The following is a 24,971-nucleotide window of genomic DNA, read 5'->3' as shown; positions in this document are numbered from 1 at the left end:
AGAGGTGTATAAGGAATAAAAGTGGGGTGTTCACTACCATTCAGGCACAAGTACAGGGAATATCTAGATTGGCAAAGGAGACAAAGTCTCTAATATCTCTGTGTACTTTGAGAGATTCTTCTTTATCTTCACAAAGCAATCATAATCAACAGTGAATCTTTTACATCCTTAGTAGTGGGCAACGTTAGAGGACTCCACAACAAGAGACAAATAATATACATTTTATGTAGGTTAATCTTACCTGGGCATATGTGCAAGTTTCTGACAATGGCCAAAAAGGGCAGTTCTGGTCACAGAGTGGACACATCATAGTAGTATTGGCTGCACAGATTTCCTTGCTAAATCAGGAAGGGTAGCAGAGGGTACAGAGATTGATTTGCCCAATGTTTATCCTACTTAACAACAGGGCAAAGGCAGAGCAGTACACAGAACTAATAGACAGTCTTCTTTGCCCACATGCTATCAGAACAGGTGAGGAGATACAAGCCAGTTTGTTATCCCCAATTATAACACCCACAATTTCCATTACAGATAGTAATCACACTGATCAATGCCACGTTCTTGGATGTGTAGCAGGTCAATACTAAGGCAACAATTATTAATCTTATTTTATTTATTCACTTCTTTATTTGATTTATATATCACCCTTTATCCAAAGATCCTAGGGTGGTGTACAACATTATGAACATAATTTACACAGCATAATAATAAAAACATAATACAGAGCATAAAATACTAAGCATAATAATAAAATCATCATAACAACAGTACCCACCAGCACCTTAGGTTATTTAAATTAATGGCTGGGTAAAGAGGAATGTTTTCGCCTAGTGCCTAAAGACTTGTAATGATGGTGCCAGGCAAGCCTCACTGGGGAGAGCATTCCACAGATGGGGAGCCACCACAGAAAAGGCCCCTTCTCATGTTGTCACCCTCTGAATCTCTAAGGAAGCGGGGACATAGAGAAGGGCCTCAGATTACAAACGCAGGGTCTGGGTTGGTTTGCATTAAGGTCCTGAGGTTACAACCAAAGCAAATGAGGACTGGAGCTACATGTTGTTGTTGTTTGACTTGATGACATTTATATTCTGCCTTTCTTTCATGATGGAATCAAGATGGAATATATGTATTCCTGTGTGGCCTCAGATCCTGCCATTGGTAATTGCTGCTTAACTTCAGCAAGGTTGTTACATTGTCATTTGCCAAAACAATCCTGCCATAATCTCACAAGTAGCAGCCACAGACAGGCCAAAGTGTATGACACAAAATTATATATTATTCTATCAGTGCTTACATGCAGGCCCATGCGGTGGGAGGGGGGGAAACCGGGTACACTTGTCCCAGGCCTCAGACAGCTGAGCTGCCCCTGGGCTTCAGACAAGCTTGCATGGGCCTGCTTACACTCTCTGAGGTGCATACATTCTTTTACAAAGGCATGCAAAGACTTGTGAACATTTGCGCACACAGGCAGCTTGCACATAGTTCACCAGCTTCCATATGCAAAGCTTGTTTTCTCATAATGTTTACTCACCTGATCTGACTGGAATTGAAGCTCATTAACCCATATATGGCAAGGATAATGCCTGGCACAGCAGCCACGAACAAGATGCAAGTATACCAGCCCAACCAGGCAAAATAAAGGGCAACTTTTTCTCCAAAATATGTCCTGGAAAGCAAACACAAAAGCTTGATGCTATTATCAAAAGAGCAATACTTGCCTTAATGTAACTAGGGGTGGGGAACCTATAGATCTCCAAATGTTGTTGGACTCCAACTCCCATCAGTCCTAGCAAGCATGGCCAATAGTCAGAGATGTAGTCCAGCGACATGTGGAAGGCATTAGCTGCCTCTACAAAGATCAGCTAGTTTAGCAGGTACTTGCTACCATCCTTCCACATTTATTGCAAATGATTCTAACACCCAATAACTTCTTCCAGTGGGGGTGGGGTGAGAGTAGGGAGGGAGGTGTGATGGGACGATGAGCTGCTTGTGCGTAAAATGCAAGTCCCTCAGAGTTTGATCAGGCTTTCAAACCTCTGCCTGTGACGGAGCCCCTCCAGCATGGCTGCGTCAATCACTAGTAGAATCCGAAAGTGGCTGCTTTCGGAAACGTTTCCAACATAAAAGCTCCTTAACGGAAACACGTCGTCTGGCCTCTCGGCGTGACAGTTTCCGTCGAGGTGTGGGTGTCCCTATAGGAGGTCCTGAGACCTCCCCACTGGTTTCGCTTGAAGCGTCTCTGAGCCATCCCTCCGACTCACTTTCCCTTGGAGTTCTTGCTCGCCCTCTACTGGTTCCCTCTTCCGCTGCTACTGCTCTCTCACCCTCAGTGAGCCTTTGCGCCTCCGGCCCTTTAGATGTCAGTTCCCTGACATCCACCTCCCCTCCAGGGCCCCCTTCACCCCCTCCCGTCTCCTCTCCTACTGGCGGTGAGGAGGTAAAACCCTTGAAAGAACCTCCCTCATCTTCCGACGTCGCGAACACTTCCTTCCACTTGTTGCTGTTCCTACTCTCTAGGTACTCTTCGTCATCAGAGTCCACTCCCTCTTCCAACTCCGACTCCGCGAACCCTTCCATTTCCTCTTCCTCATCGGTGGTGCCGAAATACTCCCTCCTAAACCTTGCTATCGGCTGAGGTTTCCTCGGGAACCTTTGATGGAACGTTTCTGTTAAAACCTCGTCATTGACTTCCTGCGCACTTACCCAGGTGTTTTCTGACTCCGGTTCCCCTTCCCACGCCACTAAATACTCCACCTGATTTCCCTTCCACCTGGAATCGAGGATTTCCGCTACATGGTTGCGGCGTTCCCTCTCTTCCAAGGCTGGTCCCCTGACGTGCTCCCCTTCACCTCCTCCCCTGTATGGTGACAGTAACGACCTGTGGAACACTGGGTGCAATTTCATGTGATTGGGTAATCGGAGTTTGAAAGCTACCGGGTTGACCTGCTGAATCACCTCAAAGGGTCCCAATCTTCTGGGCCTCAGTTTCTTACAACCCCCTTTGAACGGCAACCCTTGGGTTGACAACCACACTTGATCCCCCACCCTTATGGTTTCACCTTCCCTTCTGTTCTTGTCTGCCTGCTTCTTATATTGTGCCTTAGCCCTTTCTAAGTTGAGCTGGAGCTGCTGATGGATGGCTTCCATCTCTTCTACAAAATGTTCAGCCGCTGGGACGCTCCATCTCTCCCCTCCTTCCCCTGGAAATGCCCTGGGGTGACACCCGTAATTAGCCAAAAAGGGACTCATCCCTGTGGACACATTCTCCGCATTATTGTAGGCAAATTCTGCCAACGCCAACTTTTCGACCCAATCGTTCTCTCTGTCATTGACATAACACCTAAGATATTGTTGAAGAATGCCATTTGCCCTTTCCGCCTGCCCGTTGGTTTCAGGGTGCCGGGCAGTTGAAAAATTGACTTCCACGTGTAACAAGCTCATGAGCTTCCTCCAGAACCTGGAAGTAAATTGTTTGCCTCGATCTGAGATCACCCTCGAGGGAGCCCCGTGCAACCTAAAGATATGTTCCACAAACAACTTCGCCGTTTCTTCCGCTGTGACTGCATGTGAGCATGCTACAAAGTGGCACATCTTAGTTAACAGGTCTACTACTACCATGATGGCTGTTTTCCCCTTGGACCTTGGCAGATCCGTCATAAAATCTATTGATATCGCTTCCCAAGGCCGTTCTGGTGTGGGTAAAGGTTCTAATAACCCTGCCGGCGCCCTTCTTTCCCCTTTGGCTCGCTGACATTGGTCACACCCTCTTACATACTCCCTTACATCTTCCCTCACCTTAGGCCACCAAAATTCCCTGGTAACCAACCACATGGTCTTGTGTTGCCCAAAATGTCCCGCCGTGGGGCTATCATGCAACTGCTTGAGTACTCTCCCCCTCAATTCACCTTCGGGTATATACAGTGCCCCTTTGTAATACAATGCCCCATTTCTTTCCTCAAAACCTCCGGGGCTCTCGCCCTCCCCCCGGAGACCTCTGAGCTTATCCTGGGCATATTCATCATTTTCCGTTTCCTCCACCAGTTCTCGTTGCCCCACCATCGCCGCCCCACACACCCAGCGGTCCTCCGGGATGACATGTCTCTCTTCGATCACCCCCTCCCCTTCCCAATATTCTGGTTTGCGTGAGAGCGCGTCCGCCCTGACGTTTTCTGGGCCTGGCACATAACAAATCTCAAAGTTAAATTTGGAGAATTCCTGTGCCCATCTCACTTGTCGTTGGTTGAGCACTCGAGCTGTTCTCCAATACTCTAAATTTTTGTGGTCGGTGCACACTTGCACCTTGTATTGTGCCCCAATTAATAAATGTCTCCACCTCCGGAATGCTTCGTGAATGGCAAGTAGTTCCCTGTCATACACCGTGTAATTCCTCTCGGACTTATTCAGCTTCCGCGAGAAGAAGGCACACGGTCTCCACTCCGACGCACTCCTCCCCGGTTGAAGAAGGACCGCCCCTACCGCCCGGTCGGATGCATCTGTTTCCACTCTCATGGGTTTTCGTAAATCCACATGCAGAAGTTGTTCTTCCGAGGCGAAAGCCCTTTTCAGTTCTTCAAAGGCTCGATCCGCCTCTGCCGTCCAAACAAATTTCTTCTTGCTGCTGAGACAGTCGGTGATGGGCGCCGTCAAGTGGGCAAAGTTCTTGATGAACTTCCGATAAAAGTTCCCAAATCCCAAGAATCTTTGCACGTCCTTCTTGGTCTTCGGTGTCTTCCATTCCAGTACCGCTTGGACCTTGCCTGGATCCATGGCCAATCCCTTGTCTGACAAGCGGTACCCCAGGAATTCCACCTCCTTGGTATGAAACTGGCACTTCTCCAGTTTCACCCACAGCTGGTTGGCTTGCAGCCTGCCCAACACTTCTCGAACGTCCCTCACATGCTGTTCCTCATTTTCCGAATACACCAACACGTCGTCTAAAAAGGCCACACAATTCTTGTAGAGCAAAGGTCCCAGAACGTGGTTTATAAAAGCTTGAAAACACGCGGAGCCCCCTTGTAGACCGAAGGGCATAACGAGGTATTCAAAGGCTCCCAACGGGGTAAACATGGTGGTCTTCCATTCATCTCCCTTCCTTATGCGTATCAGATTGTACGCCCCCCGCAGGTCCAGTTTTGTAAAAATCTTTCCCTTCCTTACTCTGGTCAAAATGTCATCAATTCGGGGCATAGGGAAAGCCAGGGGCTCCGACACTGCATTGAGGGCCCTGAAGTCACACACCAGTCTCGGTTTGTCTGTGTTCTTTTTGTCCACAAAAAACACTGGGCTGCCCCCCACCGCTCGGGACTCTCTGATGAAACCTCGCTTCAAGTTTTTGTCAATGAACTCCCTCAGCTCCTGCATCTCCCTGTCTGACATGGCGTACAGCTTGCCTACTGGGAGTTGGGCCCCTGGGAGTAGGTTGATTTGACAGTCAAAGGGTCTATGCGGTGGCAGTTTGTCTGCTTCCCTTTCGCTGAATACGTTGCTCAGATCTGCGTATTGCGGGGGCACCTTCCCTTTGTCCATCACTTCCATCCCCGCTAGGGTGACTCTGTCTCCTCCCGAAACCTTCCCCTCCTTGCAGTGTTCTAGGCAATGCGCTGACCCAAAGGAGACCACCCTCTGATGCCAGCCCACTAGCGGATCGTGTAGCGCCAGCCAGCTCATCCCCAAAATGATGGGCGCTCCTCCCAGGATGGCCACATTAAACGCTATCTGTTCGGTGTGCCTTGCCACTCTCATTATCATCGGGACAGTCTGTTGGCTAACTTCTCCCCCCAACAGCTCTCTGCCGTCAATCGTAGTCACCTGCAAGGGGTTACTTAAAGGGATAGTCTGTATCTGGTGCTCAGCTGCAAACTCCTTACTCATGAAATTACAGGAGCTGCCTGAATCCAAAAGCGCCTTGACCTTTAGTGGGTGTCCGTTTGGCAGTTCTAGTAACACCTCTATCACTAAAGCGGGTCTGGGGGGTTCTGGCATGGGCACTTTCATTGCTCTTTGGCCTGGCTGCTGTGCCCCAACGGTGGCAGCCAGGCGTTGGCTTTTACTTGCTCCTTGCCTTCCTCTTCCTTTCCCCCAACAGCTCCTGCCATCCCTTGCCATTCCTTTCTTTGTGGGCAAACTCTGGCAAAGTGCCCTGGCTGTTGGCAGAGATAACATCTCTTGGCGCTCTTTCCCTCCTTTTTCCGCCCTTCACTGGGATTTGAAACTGCGCGCGCCCGCGCTGTTCCAACTTCCATCGGCTCTGCCGGCGGGAAAGGTGGCTCTGGAATGTCTGGAATGCGGAACTCCCTCCAACGGTCTCCTTTCCCTTCCCGCTTTTCCATAGCCCTCGCCTCCTGGCGCGCTCCTATGGCCAGCGCAGATTTGGTTAACTGGTCCATAGACTCCGCCCTGGGGCCCCGGGAAAGCTCATCTTTGACGGTTGAAGAAAGCCCCTCTTCGAAAAGCATTTGGATGGGCTCCGCCGATAGGTCCCACCCCAATTTGTGAATCAACATGGTAAATTCAGTCCAGTACTCACGGACAGATCTGCTTCCTTGCTGGCAAGCCATTAACTGCCTTCGCACCACCCCCTGCTCAATATCGCTGGAAAACATCAGGTCCATGGCACGAAAAAACTTCCTCGTGTCCTTTAAGATCTCATTATTCGCTGCCATCAGGGGTCTAACCCAATCTTTCGCCCCGGATTCGAGATGGCCAATCACATACGCCACTCGCGATTCCTCATCGGGGAAGTCATCAAACTGCAAGTTTAGAGCGTATTGCATCTCTGTTCTAAAGGCATGATAGTTCCTGGGATCCCCCCCGAATTTCTGCACCAATCCTGGCACCTTTCTGGCGAGCGGGGTGGTTTTCTCCTTTCCCTTTTCTGCATCCTGAGCCCTCCTCTCCTCAAGCCTCGCCGTTTGCAGCGCCAACTGGATCTCCAACGCCCTGTACCTTTCTTCCAGGCTTGGACCTCCTCCAGCTGCTCCTGCTCCCCCGGTTCCGGCTGGATTGCTCATGATGCTTCTCCCTGCACAAGCTGGCTTTCGGTGACTTTCGGATTGCTGTGATGGGACGATGAGCTGCTTGTGCGTAAAATGCAAGTCCCTCAGAGTTTGATCAGGCTTTCAAACCTCTGCCTGTGACGGAGCCCCTCCAGCATGGCTGCGTCAATCACTAGTAGAATCCGAAAGTGGCTGCTTTCGGAAACGTTTCCAACATAAAAGCTCCTTAACGGAAACACGTCGTCTGGCCTCTCGGCGTGACAGTTTCCGTCGAGGTGTGGGTGTCCCTATAGGAGGTCCTGAGACCTCCCCACTGGTTTCGCTTGAAGCGTCTCTGAGCCATCCCTCCGACTCACTTTCCCTTGGAGTTCTTGCTCGCCCTCTACTGGTTCCCTCTTCCGCTGCTACTGCTCTCTCACCCTCAATGAGCCTTTGCGCCTCCGGCCCTTTAGATGTCAGTTCCCTGACAGGAGGGATTAAATATTATTCCACTTCAATTCCCCTCTTGTACATGAAGTTCAAATTTACTAGATGGATTAATGTGATGAGACCTTTCTAATAGTGGTTTCTGCACTTCAGAACATCTTCCCTACCATTAATAGGGTGAGGAGTTTTGCATTATTTTCCCTTACCTGATTTTTTCAATTGGCTGTCTATCGAGGATGTCTCTCCATCGGGCCCAATTCATCTTCAGAAATGCACCCAGATTCTCCCTCTGAATTTAATATGGTTATATGTATTAGATCTCTTGACAGATTATATAAATTTTCCCTGACCTGGTGTCCTCCTGATTTTTTTGGACTACAAATCCCATCAATCTTAACCAGACTAGTCAATGATCACAGAGTTCAATACTGAACAGAAATGCTAATATATCTCCTAGGATTATGCTCTTCTTTGTTGATTATGTTTAACTATTGGATTTATTTTCAGATATATTTAGTTTAGTCAGGGGAGAATTTCACTGAGACAAAGTCTGGGAAGAAAGGATTAAAATCTCTCCACCCCATGATTCTGCTGTTGTTTCCCCTGCTCCTATGATTTACATTTTTTTAAACATGTACATTAATTGCATTCATATAATTAATGTTAAGTCTAGCTTGGCCTTCAAATTTTCTCACCTCATGTAAAGGAAATGCTGTTTCAAAGACTTTCTTCTTTATCAGATCATGAAGGTTCTCTAACAGTGCAGGGCAGAAACAAGAGGACAACAAAGACAAAAAAGACAGTTTTTACAACATGCTTCTCAACCTATAAACCAGGGCTAGACACTCAAGTATTTATGGTTTTTCTTGAGATGAAGCAGCAAAAGCCAATCACTTGTATGTCTGAACAGGAACACAGTCTTTTTAACCCAAGTTGCAGCTGTTCCGGGTACCTAGAAAGCTGTCTGTCTCCACAACCTGTGCTCTAAATGCAACCACAGGGTGGCATCATGAGAATGGGCCTTCTCTGCAGTGGCTCCCCGTTTGTGGAATGCTCTCCCCAGGGAGGCTCAATTAGCACTGGGCAAAAAACATTCCTCTTCACCTAGGTCTTGGGGCTGATTAAACAATCTATAGACTTTAAAATGTGCTGGGGGCTATTGGTTGTTGTTGTTATGTTCTGCATTTTGTGCTTTTATACTGTAAACCACCCTGTGATCTTCATGTGCAAGGTGATATATAAATTTAATAAATAATAATAGCATATATCTTGCCATTTAAATGTAGGTACTTTTTGCACCCAGGCTTTAGATTGTAAAATATTTTTTGGGTAGTTCTGAGTGGGAATTTAGACCGGGGTTTCACAGATAAAAGCATCACACTATGGCCAACTGATTATACCAGCACAAGTCTGTTGCAAAGCAAGCACTGAGCTATAAGTGAAAACTGGCGTAATAATATTTTTGCTAGTTAAATCTCTCTCTGTGTGTGTGTACTTTCAGCTCATCAAAGGTTGATTAGCAGCCAGATGATGCTTAAATAATACTCATGCAAAAATGATTGTATGTATACAAATGGAAGATCGTTTAGTAAACAGTATTTATGGTCTTAATTTTACTTGTAGAATGGATACAGCAATCTGGAGGGGAAAATACATTGATTGTATCATATAAACAAAGAGAAAAACCTTCCCATACCTTTGGTGCTTTGAATCTTTATGTTTTGCAGGATAAAGCTGACAATACGTATCCTAAAACACAGAATTGAGAAATAGCAAGAACAGACTAAATTTACCAATGGACAGCAAATAAGAAGGACAGCTATCCCTATCCATGTCAGGAAAGAAACTTACGCATGATAATGCAGTTCTTAAAAGTAATGGTCCTTTAAAAAGGCAGCAACTCTAATTTGTCCAGCACACGCAGTGGAAAGAATAATATGTAGCACAAGCATGGATAGGATGCTCCATACTTAAGTGGTTATCAACCACTATCACTTTCAGCCCCTAATCCTTGACTATAAGGTTTCAGATAAAAGCCTACAATTGGCACAGTATTCTCCATGCCGACACAAACCTTCCTGAATGTTTACACAGAGTGATATGGAAAAAGTAATTGTAGCCATGTGAGGAACAGCTCCATTCAACTGGAATGTTTCAAAATGGGCTTTGGCTAGTGCTGGAGTAGGTAAACCTTTTCAACCAAAGGGCTGTGTTATCTCATGGAGAATCTTCAGGGGCAGTGGGAGGTTGGCAGAGACAAAAATGGGTAGAGCAACAAGTGCAACTCTTACCTTTATACAGCAGGCCACAATCAAGCCATGCAAGAGTGTACACACAACTTCATCTATGCCAGCGAGAAGCATCATCACAGTTCAAGAGCACATACTAGCCAAGCGAAAACACTGGAGGATGCATAGTGTAGAGTTGGTGAGGGGCACAGACTGAGGATGCCCAATGCCCTAATAAAAAGCACTGGCCCCTAGGCCTAAAGTTCCTTTAGCTGACACATGTACAGTACTAGAGAGTGGGGTTAGGGGATATTTTTTACCTTGTTGTACTGATCACTTCCCAATAGTCTTCTTCCTGCACTCCAGATATTACTTCTGAATCGGTGTCAATATTCTTCAGAAGCCACTGGTACTTTCTGAACATTATACTTGGGGCGTGAACTCCATAAAAGAGCTTTTCATCTTTAATCATCTAAGCAATAGAGAGAATAGGGAGAATAAAGTGGAGGGAATAATGCATCATGGACTGTGAGAGGGACTGGACAGATATGTTCCAATTGCTGCTTTATCAATGCAATACATGGGTCTCATTCGAAGAGGTGGTTCAACATCAAACAGCTGACTTCAAGGCACACTCCCAGAGCTGAAGGAGCTTGCTGTAATCATTTGGAGGAAGCTGTTTGGAGTCAAAATGCCTTGTCAAAGCAGAACATTTTTCCCTGAGCAGATGTCTCCAGAGGGAGAAAAAATATCCATTTGGAGGAAGCAGTTTTAATCCAAACATTTTCCTCCAAACAAAGTATATGGGTTACAGCATGAGACTCTTAATCTAAGAGTCATGGGTCTGAGCCCCACGTTGAGCAAAAGAGTACTGCACTGCAGGGGGATGGACTAGATGACCACCAGTGCCCCTTCCAGCTATACATTTCTATGATTCTGTCCCTCTGTTTGGCTTCAAACCACTTCCTCTGCACAGGAGGAAATGCTCCATTTGGGGAAAGAGGAAACAGAGCATTTTTTCCTCTGCAGACAATCTCTATTTGAAGAAAGTGGTTTGAATCCAAACTGCTTGCTCCAAACAGAGAAAGTGAGCCCTGTTCTCCCAGCATTAATTCTATCCTCAGCAGAGTAGGGCTACAGGTCTCTTGCCAGGAAAGACCCCCAAATGCTGGCATCGGTTCCATAGCTAGAAAGGTTTTCAAGAACATGGTACTGCCTTGTGCTTGGGAAAATGTAAGTCTCACCTTGATAATGAACCCTTTCCTGTGCAGTTCGTTCAGAAAACTTTCCTTCTTCTTATCTTTCTCGCTGTTGAGGCTGTGATCATCACAAACTAGGACAAAATCCCATTTGGTTGGGAACTAGTCAAAGAAAACAACAAATTGTATCAACTCGTAGAATAATGCAAAAGTTTCTCACTCCCACATATATACATGATCTGTAAATATTATTTCCCTTCCAGTAGGCATTGAAAGATCACCTTCCCCATTAGCGTACTTTCCATCTAACATACTCATCTCACATACATGACAGCCCTCCTGTCCTGCAGTCACACCTCCATTAATCTCTGCCATGGGAGAAAACTACAACTCCCCACAAGAGCTACTTAGATCCAGTAGTGAGAGTTGCTTCACACATCTTGCGTCAGCAAACCACTGTTTGCCACCAAGCATATACTTGGCAGGGAGCTGTCAGGAACAAGCCCCATCCACTGAGCAACAGAATCATTTGGCCACCATAAGAAAAAAAAATTGTCCCCTCACCTAGTCTTCTCCACACATCTCCATCCTATCTGCGAAGCTTAATAGTTTTAAAACACAGACGTGCTTTCAAATATGCAAGATTTAATGTACTGCAATCAGTCATACTTGAAGGTCGTTTCCATCAAATTCTGCTTGAGAAATGAGTATATCCATGCAGAGATGGCAGCATTGAATCAGTAGCGTATGTACTGCTAGCTTGTTCTCTTTATAAAGATCTGCGTATGAGGTTATTACCCCTCTTCTATCTATACTAGCTCGTTTACTGCTACAGTGTCCTTCCTTCTTGCAGACCAAGATTACCAGGTGACAGCAAACAACGGCAAGAAATTTAGCTGGGGCAATTAGAATAAGATCTACCATCTGACTAACCTGCTTAATGCCTGGTAAAGAAAGCCCATTCGTTCATATGTTTTATTTGTGGTCAAGGACAGTTATTAACTCTTTTATTTATATAGTTGTAAATTCTTAGAATGTTTTTTTTATAGCCAACCATCTAGCTATATCTGTATTTTATTGTATTTTATTTCTTTGCTATGGCTTATGCCTGACACAAATAAAGATTTTTTCTATCTACTTAGCAAGTATACTTAATCTTAATACATGTATTTGGAAATATACATTTATTGCAAACATACATTGCATTTTCATGTGCACATGTAAAACATATTATAGGTATGCTTTAAAAATGTCTAAGCATTCCTGGGAATAAACAAAACAAGTAGACAGTAAGAGAAACAAAAGTGGTGTTAGTTCTCAGTCTCTGCATAACATAATCTAAGCCCTCCATACTTCTCAGAAAGCATTTGATCTGTGACTGGGGCTCAATAAGGGTTTTTTATTGCTTTAAGAGATTTTTATTACATTAAGCATTATTATTAAGCAATACATTAAGCATTATTATTAAGCAGTGTATTTTTAAGAAGAAAGAAAAGTTAAGAGAGGAGTTAATTTGCTGTTGCTTCCATGATATGGGTTTTTTATATGTAAAAAATTGGACCTGCCTTTTTGTTTCATTCCATCCAACTAATTTAGATTCTAAATTAAATAGAACTTATTTTTTACTGTAAATGTTGATGAGGGAGGCTCAGACAGTTATAGATTTGTTCAGCTAGGATATACTATACCCTGTATTCATAAACAATATAATTTATGGCTAGGTAGAATTTTTAAATGGATTCCTACAGCTACAAAGAAGAAAAGTATCATTATACTGGTGATTTTGTAAGTGAGTGAGCTCACAAGTTGAGAGATTTGATACAATATTTGTGACAAAACTGAAAATGTTGTGTAATCATGATCAGCATTTTTCTTACACCTCAGATATTTGGGCAATTGACACGTATATATTGAGTGCACGTTCATTCACACATGAGCATGTTCAATTTTATGCCTCCAAAAACTTGTATGTTCTCCTCTGTCTTTCTGTCTCTGTCTCTCTCTCCTTCCACTTAGTTTTATTTTCATGTGAAACTACTGGAAAAAGTGGTCAGGATGCTGAACTTTTCTTCTACAGTCTCAATTATTTTTTTCTTCTTCCTACTATCTATCTTGTATTGCTATGTCCCTATACTTTATTTTTCATGCTAGTAACTCATTTCTCACACAAAGCTAACAAATGTTCTGTAGTTGTCATACCAACTGTCATTTTCAGTTGCAAACAACTGTCTCCCAACTGTCAGTCTCCCTTGCCCCTTCCCCTCTCCCAATTTCATCACTCACAAGGCTTAAAAGCTGTTTCTATCTTTCTAGTCCTATTAGAAGAGGCAAAATATAATTCCATGATAAATTTACAGGGTGAGAGCACTGACAGCTATTTTAACATCACAGAAAGGTGGCAAATAAATTGGACAAGGGTGACCCTCTCAAAAATTCAAGGAAAATTAAAAGTGAGAATTCAATATGGCCACCACCAAATAATAATTTTAACATAGTTTACCTTGCATAAGTCTGATGAAGATGCATTTGAGTCTAAATAGGGGTAATATCTTTAGACAAGGAATCATTTTCAGTCAATGTAAAACATCCAGTGAGACTTCTATGCCTCTTAAACATATTATTGTACATAGCTAGTATTGTTAATATGTAAAACAGCCCAGAACAAATTTCAGAAGGAATTTTGTTACAATGAAAAAACAAACCTGAACATCATGCTTAAAAGATTCTTGAACTTAATTCAAAGCAATATGGATTTCTAACAGTATCATGTTACATAAAATAAAAATATGAAAGTTAAACATCTTATAACTATGTTAATATATAATCATTTCCATCAAACCAGAAAGGAATATTTTTCTGATCTTTAAAAATAATAGCCACAAACAGCTGCGAACTTCATGGGCAAATCAACAAATATATCCAGTTGTTATATTCCCTTTGTAAACCTTTGAAAATCTTATAGCTCTCACTGTGTAGACTTTCTGTGAAAAATTCCATAAGGACAATATTGTCTTCACTGACTGGCAGCAGCTCTTCGGGTTTTAGGTAGGAGTTTCTACTAGCCCTACCTGAAGATGCTGGGGATTGAACATGAGACCTGGGACTACAACCTCCATCAGTCCCACTCAGTATGGCCAATTTTAAGAGATGCTACTCTTACCATCTGGGGGGCACCACTTCAGCCACACCTGACTATCTGACCTAGTTCTACCCTCTGGGACAGCAGATAACAAGGATTTTTGACCTCTTGCATGCAACAGTCCTTTGAAGAATGTCTGCCCTTAGTCTCCTTTTTCAAAGCTAAACATACCAAGTTCTTCAAGCTTTCCTCAGAGGACATGTTTTCCATACCCAGCCATCTTCACTGCCATCCTCTGAGCTATTTCAATTTGTCCTACATCCTTCCTACAGTGCAGGTCCCAGAACTCTCAAGCCCGAGATTTGGTAGTAATCACTAATGATGCAGCAAATAAAGTTGGAGGAAATCAGAAGAAAGAAACTATGAAGGAAAAGATCTTTAAGAGAATTTTCATCATATTTTGTTATGAAAGCAATTTTCCAATCAAGATATTGCACATATGAAACAACAATCAATGAGAAATTTATTATCATGAGGCATGCTGTTGAAACCTGAGAGAAGAATTTCTGGCTGCCTCAAGGTATGAGCGTAATGTTTTCCAAATGCACAGGAACCTACCTTCATGAAGGAGGATACATTGCCATTAAAGTTCCATATGTTGCTGGTGTTCAGACTGCTGTGGAATTCCAAGTTCTCTTACACAATCACTGCAGCAGGTAATAATGTCTCAACATTCTAATCATTATAAAATCCAGATGATTTAATGCTTTTTGTGCACTCGTAACATATCTCCAGTTTTCAGTTTTGCCAGTTTAGCATCTATCAAAAATTCAGGAAAATTGCAGAAGTGCTGCCTTTCTGGTTTGATGAAAATCCATTGTATAGTTGAAATGTTATAAGTCACAATCAACTTGTAGCCATAATTAACTGTATATATAGTGCATTGACAGTATCGGAAATTTCATTTTGCTTCAAGCTACATTCATTTTCCATGCAAGCTATAAAGAGAATTTGCTGAATGCTGCTCTAGAGGTGAGGACTCAATGGATTCTAATTACAAGAACGGAGATTCCAACTAGACTTCAGTAAGAATTTTCTGACAGTAAGAGCTGTTTGACATTGGAATGGTCTCCCATGGGAAGTGCTGGACTCTCTTTTCTAGAGGTTTCTAAGCATAAGTTGGATGGCCATCTGTCATGTATGCTTTACTTGAGATTCCTGCATTGCAGGGTGCTGGACTAGATGACATCTGAGGTCCCTTCCAACTCTACAATTCTATGGTTCTATGTCAGAATAATTTCTTTTGCAAGTTACTTTACATACTAATTACCATACTAAAAGTCCCATGAGGGAAGACAGAAGTCTAGGCCAGAGAGCTTCTGCCTTCTAATAGATTCTGAAGAGACCATCAACAATCTGAGAGAACTCTGCTGTTCAGTACTTTATAACTTCTATTTGTTTTTAGCATTTTAAAATTGTAAACCAGCTTGGATGCATTGGAAGAAATTTGTTCAGGACCACTTTATATTGACAGTGCTAATTAAAACATATGTACAACAATCTGTAAACATTCAAAACAAGTATTCAATGATCAGACTTCTGCAAGGGAAAATGTTTTTAAAACATTACTATTTGGTGGTGGCCATCTTGAGCTTTACATCTATCAAATTTTCCAAAGTTTTTTGGAAGGTCACTATTTTACATTTTTTCTCTCTCTCTACTGTTCCAATGTATTGCAACAGCTGTCAGATATTTGTCCCAGTATAACGGTCCCAAGGGCTTTGCTTGTGTGTAGACCTCACTAGGAAGCAGGGGGTCTCCTTTCCATTTGCAGCTTTTACATACCTGGGGAGTCCTCAGAGTATGCAGAAACCCCTATTTTGTTTTTAGGTAATGTCAGGCCTGGTCGTTGTCCTCTTCAGATCACCACACAAACGCTTCTTGTTCTTTTATAACTTTTTATTGCATATTAACAAAACAATCTTATAAACGGTTCTTAACTATTATTCCTCAGAGTCACTTATTTCAGATACCTTCTGAGCTCTGCTTCTCCGTGACCAGCCACTCTCAAAATTGCGAAGGCGCCCTTCCCTTTGCTTTCCCGCTCTTTTTTCTAACCTCCTGGCTAGAGCTGGCCTGTATCTCCCCTCCTCCGAATCTGAGCTAGAACTTAAATCTTGCCTTTCCTGGGAACAGCCAGTCCCTCCCTGTTGTTCTCTTCTATTAGCTTCACTGCTCTCCTCTCCCCCTTGGGGAAAGCTTTTTCCCTCTGGGAAACTGTAAACTTCTAACTCTAACTCTTCCCTGACAGGTAACCATTTCACTGCCCTCTTAGACAGCCAAGTTTGCAATGAGTAAGAAAAAGTTAGGGTTACTGAGAAAAAGAAATAAAACAGGTGAGAAATTTCAACTATAGTATTCCCATACTACTTCACCCCTCTACCAATAAATCACAACCATCCATTCCCTATGGATTCAGTTTTAAAGGTAATTTTTAAAATAAACATCTTTCTGATATTTGATCCATGTAAAAATGATTGTGGAGCAGATAACTGACATCTCAAACACTATTCTAACAGATACACAGTACCAAATCAGGATAAATGCCAAGGGGCTCAGAATACCCAAGTATTTTCATATATCCTGTTCACCCTTCTACTGAATTGGCAGGCTTGGCTGAGGTAAAGGATTTTAGGTACCATCTCCTAACTACCAGCGAACCTAACATCATTAATTCTGCTCAATACATAAAATTTCCACCTCTTTTTTTTCCTTTTTAAAAGGAGGGGCAATTTGGTAACAATCAGGACTGACCCAAGACATTTTGTTGTCTGAGGCAAATCAGCAAATGGCACTCATTCCCCCATCCCAGCACCTCTCTGGCAGGAAATATATAAAAGAATAAATTGTTAGTAACCAGTATTATTAGTTTAGGACTGGGATGAAAAACCTCTAGCCCTCCAGATGAAGTTTGATTGCCTCCCAACTCCCATTATTCCTAGCCAGCATGCCTGACCTCTGAGCAATATTTAAGATTAGGATGAATAGGCCTTGTTCTGGATCTCCATTTTGAAAATAAAAATAAAAACAAAGGAACTTCAATCTGGGCTCTAAAAGGCTTCCGCTTGAAATGAAGGTCTATAACTTACTGAGCTTAGAGCCTCGTGGTCTTCAAAGGGAGATAAAGGCATCAGCGCAATTTCATCCTAGAGAAAGAGATTTTAAAAGTTAAAAGATAGCTTTTCTTTTATGACCACAAAATGTCGTTGCACTTATCAAATCTTTGTTTTCCCATAATTCCTAAACATTGTCAACTTTTTTTGCTGGCCTTGCTCCTGAAAATGTAATTGCCGCATTGCTAAGTTAAACAGCTAACTACAAGCAGTTTCACCTGTTAAGTATTTAGACAGAAGGTTGCTGTTAAAGGTGCAGGAGCAAAACCAACAAAGTGTTGATAATTCTAATACGAAATAAGTGTCAAAGCATAAGTATCATAAGAAGAATATGATTGGAGACAGGTACAGTGTAGTGGAATGTGGGTGGCCCTGTGCTCTAAACCACAGAGCCTAGGGCTTGGTGGCTCCTGCCCACCTAGCAGTTCGAAAGCACGTCAAAGTACAAGCAGACAAATGGGTAAGGTAAACAGCATTTCCGTTTGCTGCTCTGGTTTGCCAGAAGCGGCTTAGTCATGCTGGCCACATGACCCGGAAGCTGTCTGTGGATAAATGCCGGCTCCCTTAGCCTATAGAGTGAGATGGGCGCCGCAACCCCAGAGTCATCCGCGGCTGGACCTAATGGTCAGGGGCACCTTTACCTTTACCGTATTGATCACTGCCTCTGTAAAGATAAGGCTTGAAATGAATGCATTAAGTTAAACTGCTGAGGCAGAAATCCAAGAAACAAAAAACTAAGGTGATTAATTTTTCCTACATTATCTATTGACAACAATATTTTGATGCATTTATTTGCCCCAGACAAATATAGCATTGCCATAAAGTTACCGTTTTCAGGATCTGAGCTAAATTGGGTTCAGAGTTGCAGGTTAATAAAGTTACAGATTAACCAAGTGACGGTGATACTGTACTTATTCACTATCATACATTATCAGAGTATTCGTTATCAGAGTATAAACTATGTTCTATAAAAGTTCATTTTAACCAGCAGAACGAATCTGGTTCTCTTTAGCTGCCTGGGGGGATGAGGACTGACTCCTGCCCCTTACTTGTTGAACGTTATAAAGAACACAAGTTAAGTATTGCAAAAACTACTTGTAAGCAATTCAATCTGTACAGATGTCCATCATCCAGATTTAAGCCTAATGAGGGCACAGCTAGCTTCGCTTCACTGCAGTACCAATGAGGGGCAATTCTTACATTCCTCCATTGTGAGAACTGTCCATTTCTGGGTTTATTCTAAGCTTCTCCTACTGCACAAGCAGTCAGCACACTGCTTGCCTTTGAACTTTTTTTTAACTGAAAGAAACATGAAAGAGGGAAGATAAAACAAGAACTGACAGCGAAAGAGACAGGAAGGAAGAAAAGATGGGAAATTTGAAGAAATAAAAAAGACAGGGTACAAGCAAAATAGAGATGCCTTGAAAAGAATAGAGGAGTAAGGGGATGTCCCTCTCAGTTGTAACTAGGTAGAGGAGGGGTTATTGGGTTGTTTTATTATTATTATGTATTTTTTAATTTTATATTGTGTTTTTATGTTGTGACCTGTGGGTATAGGTTGGTATACACATTTAATAAATAAAATAAAACAATAAATATTTTACTTATACAAATAAAACATACAATTTTATTTAATAAATAAACCCTCGGTTAGAACTAGCCTATAGCTGAGTACATTACTGAGACTCCCTTTGCTTGCAATATGAAGCTAAGCCCCCACCCCAAATTACAATTTTTAGTATTTCCCCTCTGTTACAAAATGACTATCCTGTAAAATAGATTATAAAATATGTTTATATTTACTGGTATGATATGCTAAGGATGAACAGAGGCTCTTCACAAAATGGCTCTCCAAAACTGTGTTGTTGCCTAAAACCCATGTATCATTTACTACACTGCTTTTCCTTCAACTTGTCTGAGGCCTTCTACTCCTTGGCCTACACAGTTCAATCTGCAAACCCTCACAGTCTGTTCGGCCTAGCAGGTCTCAATCTGAATTCGCTCTGAGATGTTGCTTTCTATTGAACCAAACTTTCTGGAAGTATAGTCATGGGATATGCATCTTTCTTCAAGGATTTGTTCTCCGGGATAGGTGGAGGACAAAACTTAACTTAGGCAAATAGAAACAAAGCTCCAGGAGTCCTAGGAACTGTTGTATGACACAAAGACTTGTCCCAGGCCACAGCTGCTGCACATATATTTTTGACACTGCACAGAATGTGTCTAGTTGAATGTTAGAATAAACTCTGGTCCATTTATTCCTTTCTCTGCTTCCTTTTCTTTAACCAGTCACTGATCTGTAAAAGGGCCAGTCTTTTTATCCCACATGCAACTTTTTTTGTGAGGGACATTAAACATTGTCAAAAGCTTTTTGATAGTTTTTATTTGCATATTATTTGCTTACATGAACAAGTGTGTATTCTCACTGCCTTCATTCTGGCCAGACTGAGAACCACCACACTACTGGGAAAGGTTAATGGGGCAGAGACCGGCAGCTAGGAGGAAGATGGCCTCATTCTCACAGGCCTCATTCTCATTGTTAGTGAGCCTATGTCTGGTTTTACATCTTCACACTCACATGGTTTTCTGCCCTATACTCCCCAACACACCTACACAGAAAAATTGAGAGATCTTATGTGCATGGGGGAGGGGGGAGGGACCATTCAAGCATGCAAGTTTGAAATGTTATAGCTCAGGCATAGTTATGTTACCTAAGTGAGTACTGTTAGGCAGTGGCGTAGCGTGGGGGGTGCAGGGGGGGCCGGCCACACCGGGTGCAACCTCCGGGGGTTAGGGGGCTCAAATCCACGGGTTAGGGGGCGCAAATCCACGGGTTAGGGGACGCAAATTACTTGCCCCGGGTGCTGACAACCCACGCTATGCCACTGCTGTTAGGTTCTGTCACACCTGTGGGAGCTTCCAGGAATAGCAGGAATTGCTGCATATATATTGAAGCAGGCCTGATGAATGCCAGAACCCCATATTCCTTGTTAAGTTATAACAAAAGTAACATAGTCAACATAGCATCATATCATATATCAAGTGAATTCATTCTCCAAGTGCCTGGCCTTATGTTGACAAAATGACACACTAGGAAATATCAGCAGGCTTGGGGAAATTTCAAGGTATAACCAAGTACACACACAAAAAAACCACCTTTAGGAAAAAACTCTAAGGGATGAAACCCGCTCCCAAAATGCAGGCTAATGAAGATATAGAATGCACATAGAACGTTGACTGATTGTTGCAGGCGGAGGGGGAATGGAATGAAATGGTTGGAACAGCAGCATTCAACACTACAGCATTTGGATACATGCAGAAACAACACAAACATACCGTACATATCTCTAGTTACTTCCTTCTTAGTAGACATCATAACTCTGTGTGGATTTTCAAGATTAGAATCTTGAGTGTTGCCCAACTGTGAAACCAACCATTCAGCTGACAATACCAAAACCAGAAGAACATGTCTGGCCCACTAGATGCATACTGATAACTTCCGAGGAACTGATATCATATCATAGCAACAACATTTTACTTTCAGTAAAGAAACACCTGTCAGCGTACTTATGCAAATGACACTTGATGTGTTTAGTATCTCTCACACAGTAATTATAGCATAGTGTGACGTGTAGCTTACTTCACTGTGTAGTAACATTGGTTTTATTTTCTAAATTGGGCTACAAACTCTATCCTGGATGTCTCCTCTGTTGTTGCTTCTGATTATATGCAGGCTCTCCATTATCAGAACCAGCCCAAGTACTGAGGATCTGACAGCCTAGCAAAAGCAAGTAAGTATGGTAGAAATCTAACATTTGGGGGGGGGGTCAAAATAAATTATTTTTACCAATTAATAACTGCACTGGGTGTTTCAAAATATAGATTTCTACTGATTTATTTTCCATCATACAGGGCCAATTAGCATAGCATTTTTATGGTTAGCAGCAGGTGTTCAAGATCTGCTCTGGTCCCTAATTCAGGTCCTGTGTTTTTCAGAGCAGAAATGCTCTGCTCAAAAATAATTTAAAAAAGAATTTTAAGGAAAATTTTGTTACACAATAAGAGGTTGTTAAATCTTCCTGAGCATTTCACTAACCCAGTAATTCAGCTGTTTTTTTCCAGCTGGAAAACCTTCACAACCAAAGAGAAGGGTAGAGTTGTAAAAATCCACTAATGATGTTGTCCTATCTCTTGTTTCGGTTCAGCCAGTTTCATACACTTCATTGAGACAAATATGTGAGGCACGATGGATGAGAATGCTTGTGCATACTACCCAAGCATGAGCCAAAAATAAAGGAGCCAGGTGACATGTAGCTTCATCCTGCTGTATTGAGAGACAATAGAGGCTGTATTTGCACATCACAATAAACCATAGTCAATGTTTAACTATAGTTTAATGTGAACAAGCAGTATGCTACAGTGCATTGCTAAAAAACTCTGCTCTGCAACAGACCACAGTCCTTGGCTTGTTGACGCATCCAAATCTGTCTTTGTGCTTTGTTTTCCCCAAACAAGTCACAAGTGGTAAGCAGAAATCTCTTGGCTGTTGGTAGTGATTTGTCTGAAGAAAAATAAACCATGAGCCCAGATCTAGACAACATGGCAAGCCAAGGTTTATGTCTTGTTGCTCCCAGTGTGACCATGGGCAGGGAAGGTACAAAGAGAGGACTTTTGAGCTGTATGCACGAACAGCCTGCTTATTTGTGTCAAACCAACAGTTAGTTAAACCAATGGTTGGCAAAACATTATCAATGTGTTAACAAGATGTTCGATTCAGGCCAGTGAGGCATACGTTCATATATTTTAATGCCTATCTATGCATAACCCGTAGGCATCACTATGCCTTTGAATGAATTTTCAATATGAGGGATATTCCATAATTAGATAATCTGTTTTCCTCCAGAAGAGTTGGGAAGTATGAGCAAGAAAGTTTACTAAATCTAATGTGTAAGAAAGATCTGGAATGGGGTAATATGTCCATGCCTGTAGTCAGCATCTGTCAGTGACTGGAGTGAGCCAGCAGTAAATCACCCAAGCTAGTTGAAGTTAACTCTTAGCAAAAACAGTACCTGCACAGAATGTCGGGCCTAATGAGCACAGCAACTCCTCTCCAGCAGGTCTTGCCCCTTTAAAGCAGTTGCTGAGACTGTAGGTCCCCGCCTCCTCCACAGCTTCCTAACCACCCCCTTCAGGGTTCTTCCTAAGCAATCTGAGACTATGCCTGTGTGTCTGTCTTTGCTCCGCCCCCTCTTTATGCCTCTTCTGGTTCTGGGAGACGGGGGGGGGGGGGAGCTTGGTGCCCAACCAGTCCCTTACAGGCATTCTTACATTCTTAGTGAATATTTCACTTCAAGTTGAGCTTGGATGAGCTGCTAAAAGACTGAGGTTATGAAGCCACAATGGTTTAGGTTGGCAGGGTAGGTTAGGAACAGTTTGTATTAATGTTTAGATAAATTGGCTTTGTGACTCCCACTACATTGAAAACTTGTTATCACCTTAGCTCTTCATCTGACTCTATATTCTTTTGGGGACTAAATAAATATTCCCCTGTAACTCAGATACAAATGTGCTCAAGAGCTGCTCAGGTGCATGAGAATCACCCAGATTCAAAGCATCACACACAGTTAGGGTTCAGTGTTGCTTTGTTTGGGAATATAAACAGAAAATATTGAGCAAGAGACGGGCAGCTCCTTGATCCGCATCCAAGTTGCCTCTGTTGGTTAATCTGAAATTTTATCCTAATTAATTGCTCCAAGTATTATTCAAGGACATTTAATGGCACTTAAGGACATTTTCAGATAGGGTGTTTGTCATCTGGGAACTGGAAGGATTCAAGTAGTACTCAAAGGAGTAGAACAGGGACAGTTAACAAGTCCAGGGGAAGCTTAAAGGGTGGTACAGACATTGCTTCTGCATAAAGAAGTTCCACAAACCACTGCATTGTCTAAACAGGTAATCTCTTGCCCTAGCCATCCTGTAACACAGAATGATGCTTCCCAAAATGTTCCCCAAGGAAAGGTAATGGTTTTTAATCATTGGACTGGAGTGGTTTCCTGGTTCCTTAATTCTGTGGTTGGAGCAGCATCAGCATCCAAACTTCAGTGCTACAGGTTGCACACAGCTTAAAAGGCAGCTAGGTCGTTCTTTTTCTCAATTCAAATCGAAGCTGGATGCGGGGAGAGAGGGACACACATCAGAATGTAGTGGAAGCGCACTAGAGGATGCAGAGTAAATGGGGGGAGGCGTACATGGTGGGAACGTGGAACAAATAATAAGGAAGGAAGAACCAACTACAGCCTTCTTTCCCCCCTCTGCCAGTGCTCAGCAGATTGTATGCCGCCACCCTTGCCTTAGGAGGTATGAAACTCTTGGGAAACTTTTATTGCAGTGCTAGATAAGAATATTTAACATAAATTACCCAACTGTCAGTTAGCTACTTAAGCTAAACAACAAAACAAGTAGCTGTTTAAATATTGTTGTATCCATTGCAGTTAAGGAGCAATGGATACAACAATATTTGGAACTGAGTGGCAGTTGCTTCACAGGATCCGGCTGCACACCAATATAAACACACCCTTATACTTTCAGTATCGAAGTTAATTTGGGGGGAAAGTGCACTTTGCAAAAATAGATGACATAAACTGCTCCCAAATGGAAACCCAATTCTTCTACAGTACATAGCTCAGTCAGCAGAGCAAGAGATTTTTCTGTCCGGCCGCCCTTGGCCACACCACCTTACAGGTGCTCCCGGCAGCCCTCGCTCGATCCTCGCACGAAAGGACCGCGCCAGTTTTCTCGAAGGCGACTGGGCAGACCAGCAGCGTTCATAAAGGCAAGAGCCGAAGCGGCTGGACCGCATGAAAGCTACCGGAACAGTTTGAAAAAGGCGGGCTCTCTAGGGGGCTTTGCATATGCGCTTTTATTTTCCCCCTTACCTGCATGGTGGAAATAAGCAAGTGCTTCTCTCCCCTTCCCCCGTGCAGCAAGATCACGAGAGGATCTCTCCTTGCTAGAACTCAGCTCGATCCCGCAGCATGAGAGGAACAATCCGCAGGGACCCCCAGGACGCTTCGTTTAGGTCTCTCCACTCCTGAGTGTCGTCGTCTCTGGTTTCAGAGAGTCCCCGCGGCTCTGGGAGTGCGGACTTCCGCGTGAGGTTGCCTGGCTGCGCCGCGATTCTCTCCTTTCCCGATGAGAGGGAGCCGCCTGTCGGGTTTTGCCACAGGCAGGAAAGAGGAGCAGGAAGCCAGCGTGCCCTTTCCGCCCCCCCCCCCGCCTTACCTGGGCACCACAAGTGGCTGGGGAGGGACAAAGCAGGCACTTCCCGCCATTGATGTGTCAGACTGATACTGCTGTGGCAGCTGAAAAGCCACAATGGTTTTCTTCCGTGTGTTTGTGTGTTTAGAACCAGAATCACCCAAGTCCCAGCTAATTCAATAGGCAGAATTTCAGAACTGAAGTATAATGGGTGGTGATATTATTATTAATAATAATAATAATAGTTTATAAGTTGCATTTATATCTCACTTTCTTCTCCAGGAAGCTCAAGGTGGTGTACATGGTTCTCCCCCTGCTCATTTAATCCCCACAATAACCTTGTGAGGTAGGTTAAGATGAGAGGCAGTGACTGGACCAAGGTCATCCAGAGAAGTTCATGGCTGAGTAGGGTTTTGACCCATAGTTCTGCACATCCTAGTGCAACACTCTCTAACCACCATACCACCACTGGCTCTCAGCGTGTGTTCAAAGCGGTGGACCCCTATTGACTTTAGCCAAGGACCAAACACTTCATATAAAAGCTGCTTACTACCTGTCACTTATGATGGGTTTGCTTGTATAGTGCTGTCCAGTTTTGTCAGCTACATAAGCAA

The 24,971-nt window shown here is 43.2% G+C and overlaps 1 protein-coding gene across 3 annotated transcripts in view; it reads right to left on the bottom strand.

Annotated features, from left to right (window-relative positions):
• The window catches only part of ANO9 (anoctamin 9), a 46,083-nt gene extending 21,745 nt beyond the window's left edge, over nt 1-24,338 (bottom strand). Inside the window, exons 1-10 of one of the 3 annotated variants that reach the window (XM_081884549.1) lie at nt 24,036-24,337; nt 17,077-17,133; nt 13,349-13,380; nt 10,894-11,010; nt 9,970-10,121; nt 9,118-9,170; nt 8,117-8,175; nt 7,628-7,710; nt 1,532-1,666; nt 242-338 (exon numbers count right to left, since the gene is read on the bottom strand). In XM_081884549.1, coding sequence (XP_081740675.1) covers nt 242-338; nt 1,532-1,666; nt 7,628-7,710; nt 8,117-8,175; nt 9,118-9,170; nt 9,970-10,121 — 579 coding nt within the window. In that variant the 5' untranslated portion in view covers nt 10,894-11,010; nt 13,349-13,380; nt 17,077-17,133; nt 24,036-24,337. Of the gene's footprint in view, nt 1-241; nt 339-1,531; nt 1,667-7,627; nt 7,711-8,116; nt 8,176-9,117; nt 9,171-9,969; nt 10,122-10,893; nt 11,011-13,348; nt 13,381-14,158; nt 14,632-17,076; nt 17,134-24,035 lie in introns of those variants that run through there. The other 2 variants (XM_081884547.1, XM_081884548.1) reach the window with 2 other exon arrangements.
• Between the last annotated feature and the right edge of the window lie 633 nt (nt 24,339-24,971).

Source organism: Podarcis melisellensis (assembly GCF_964234715.1).
Source record: "Podarcis melisellensis genome assembly, chromosome: 1".
Lineage (NCBI taxonomy): Eukaryota > Metazoa > Chordata > Lepidosauria > Squamata > Lacertidae > Podarcis > Podarcis melisellensis.
The sequence above is the reverse complement of the archived record's forward strand: the minus strand, read 5'-3'. Positions and strand labels throughout refer to the sequence as shown.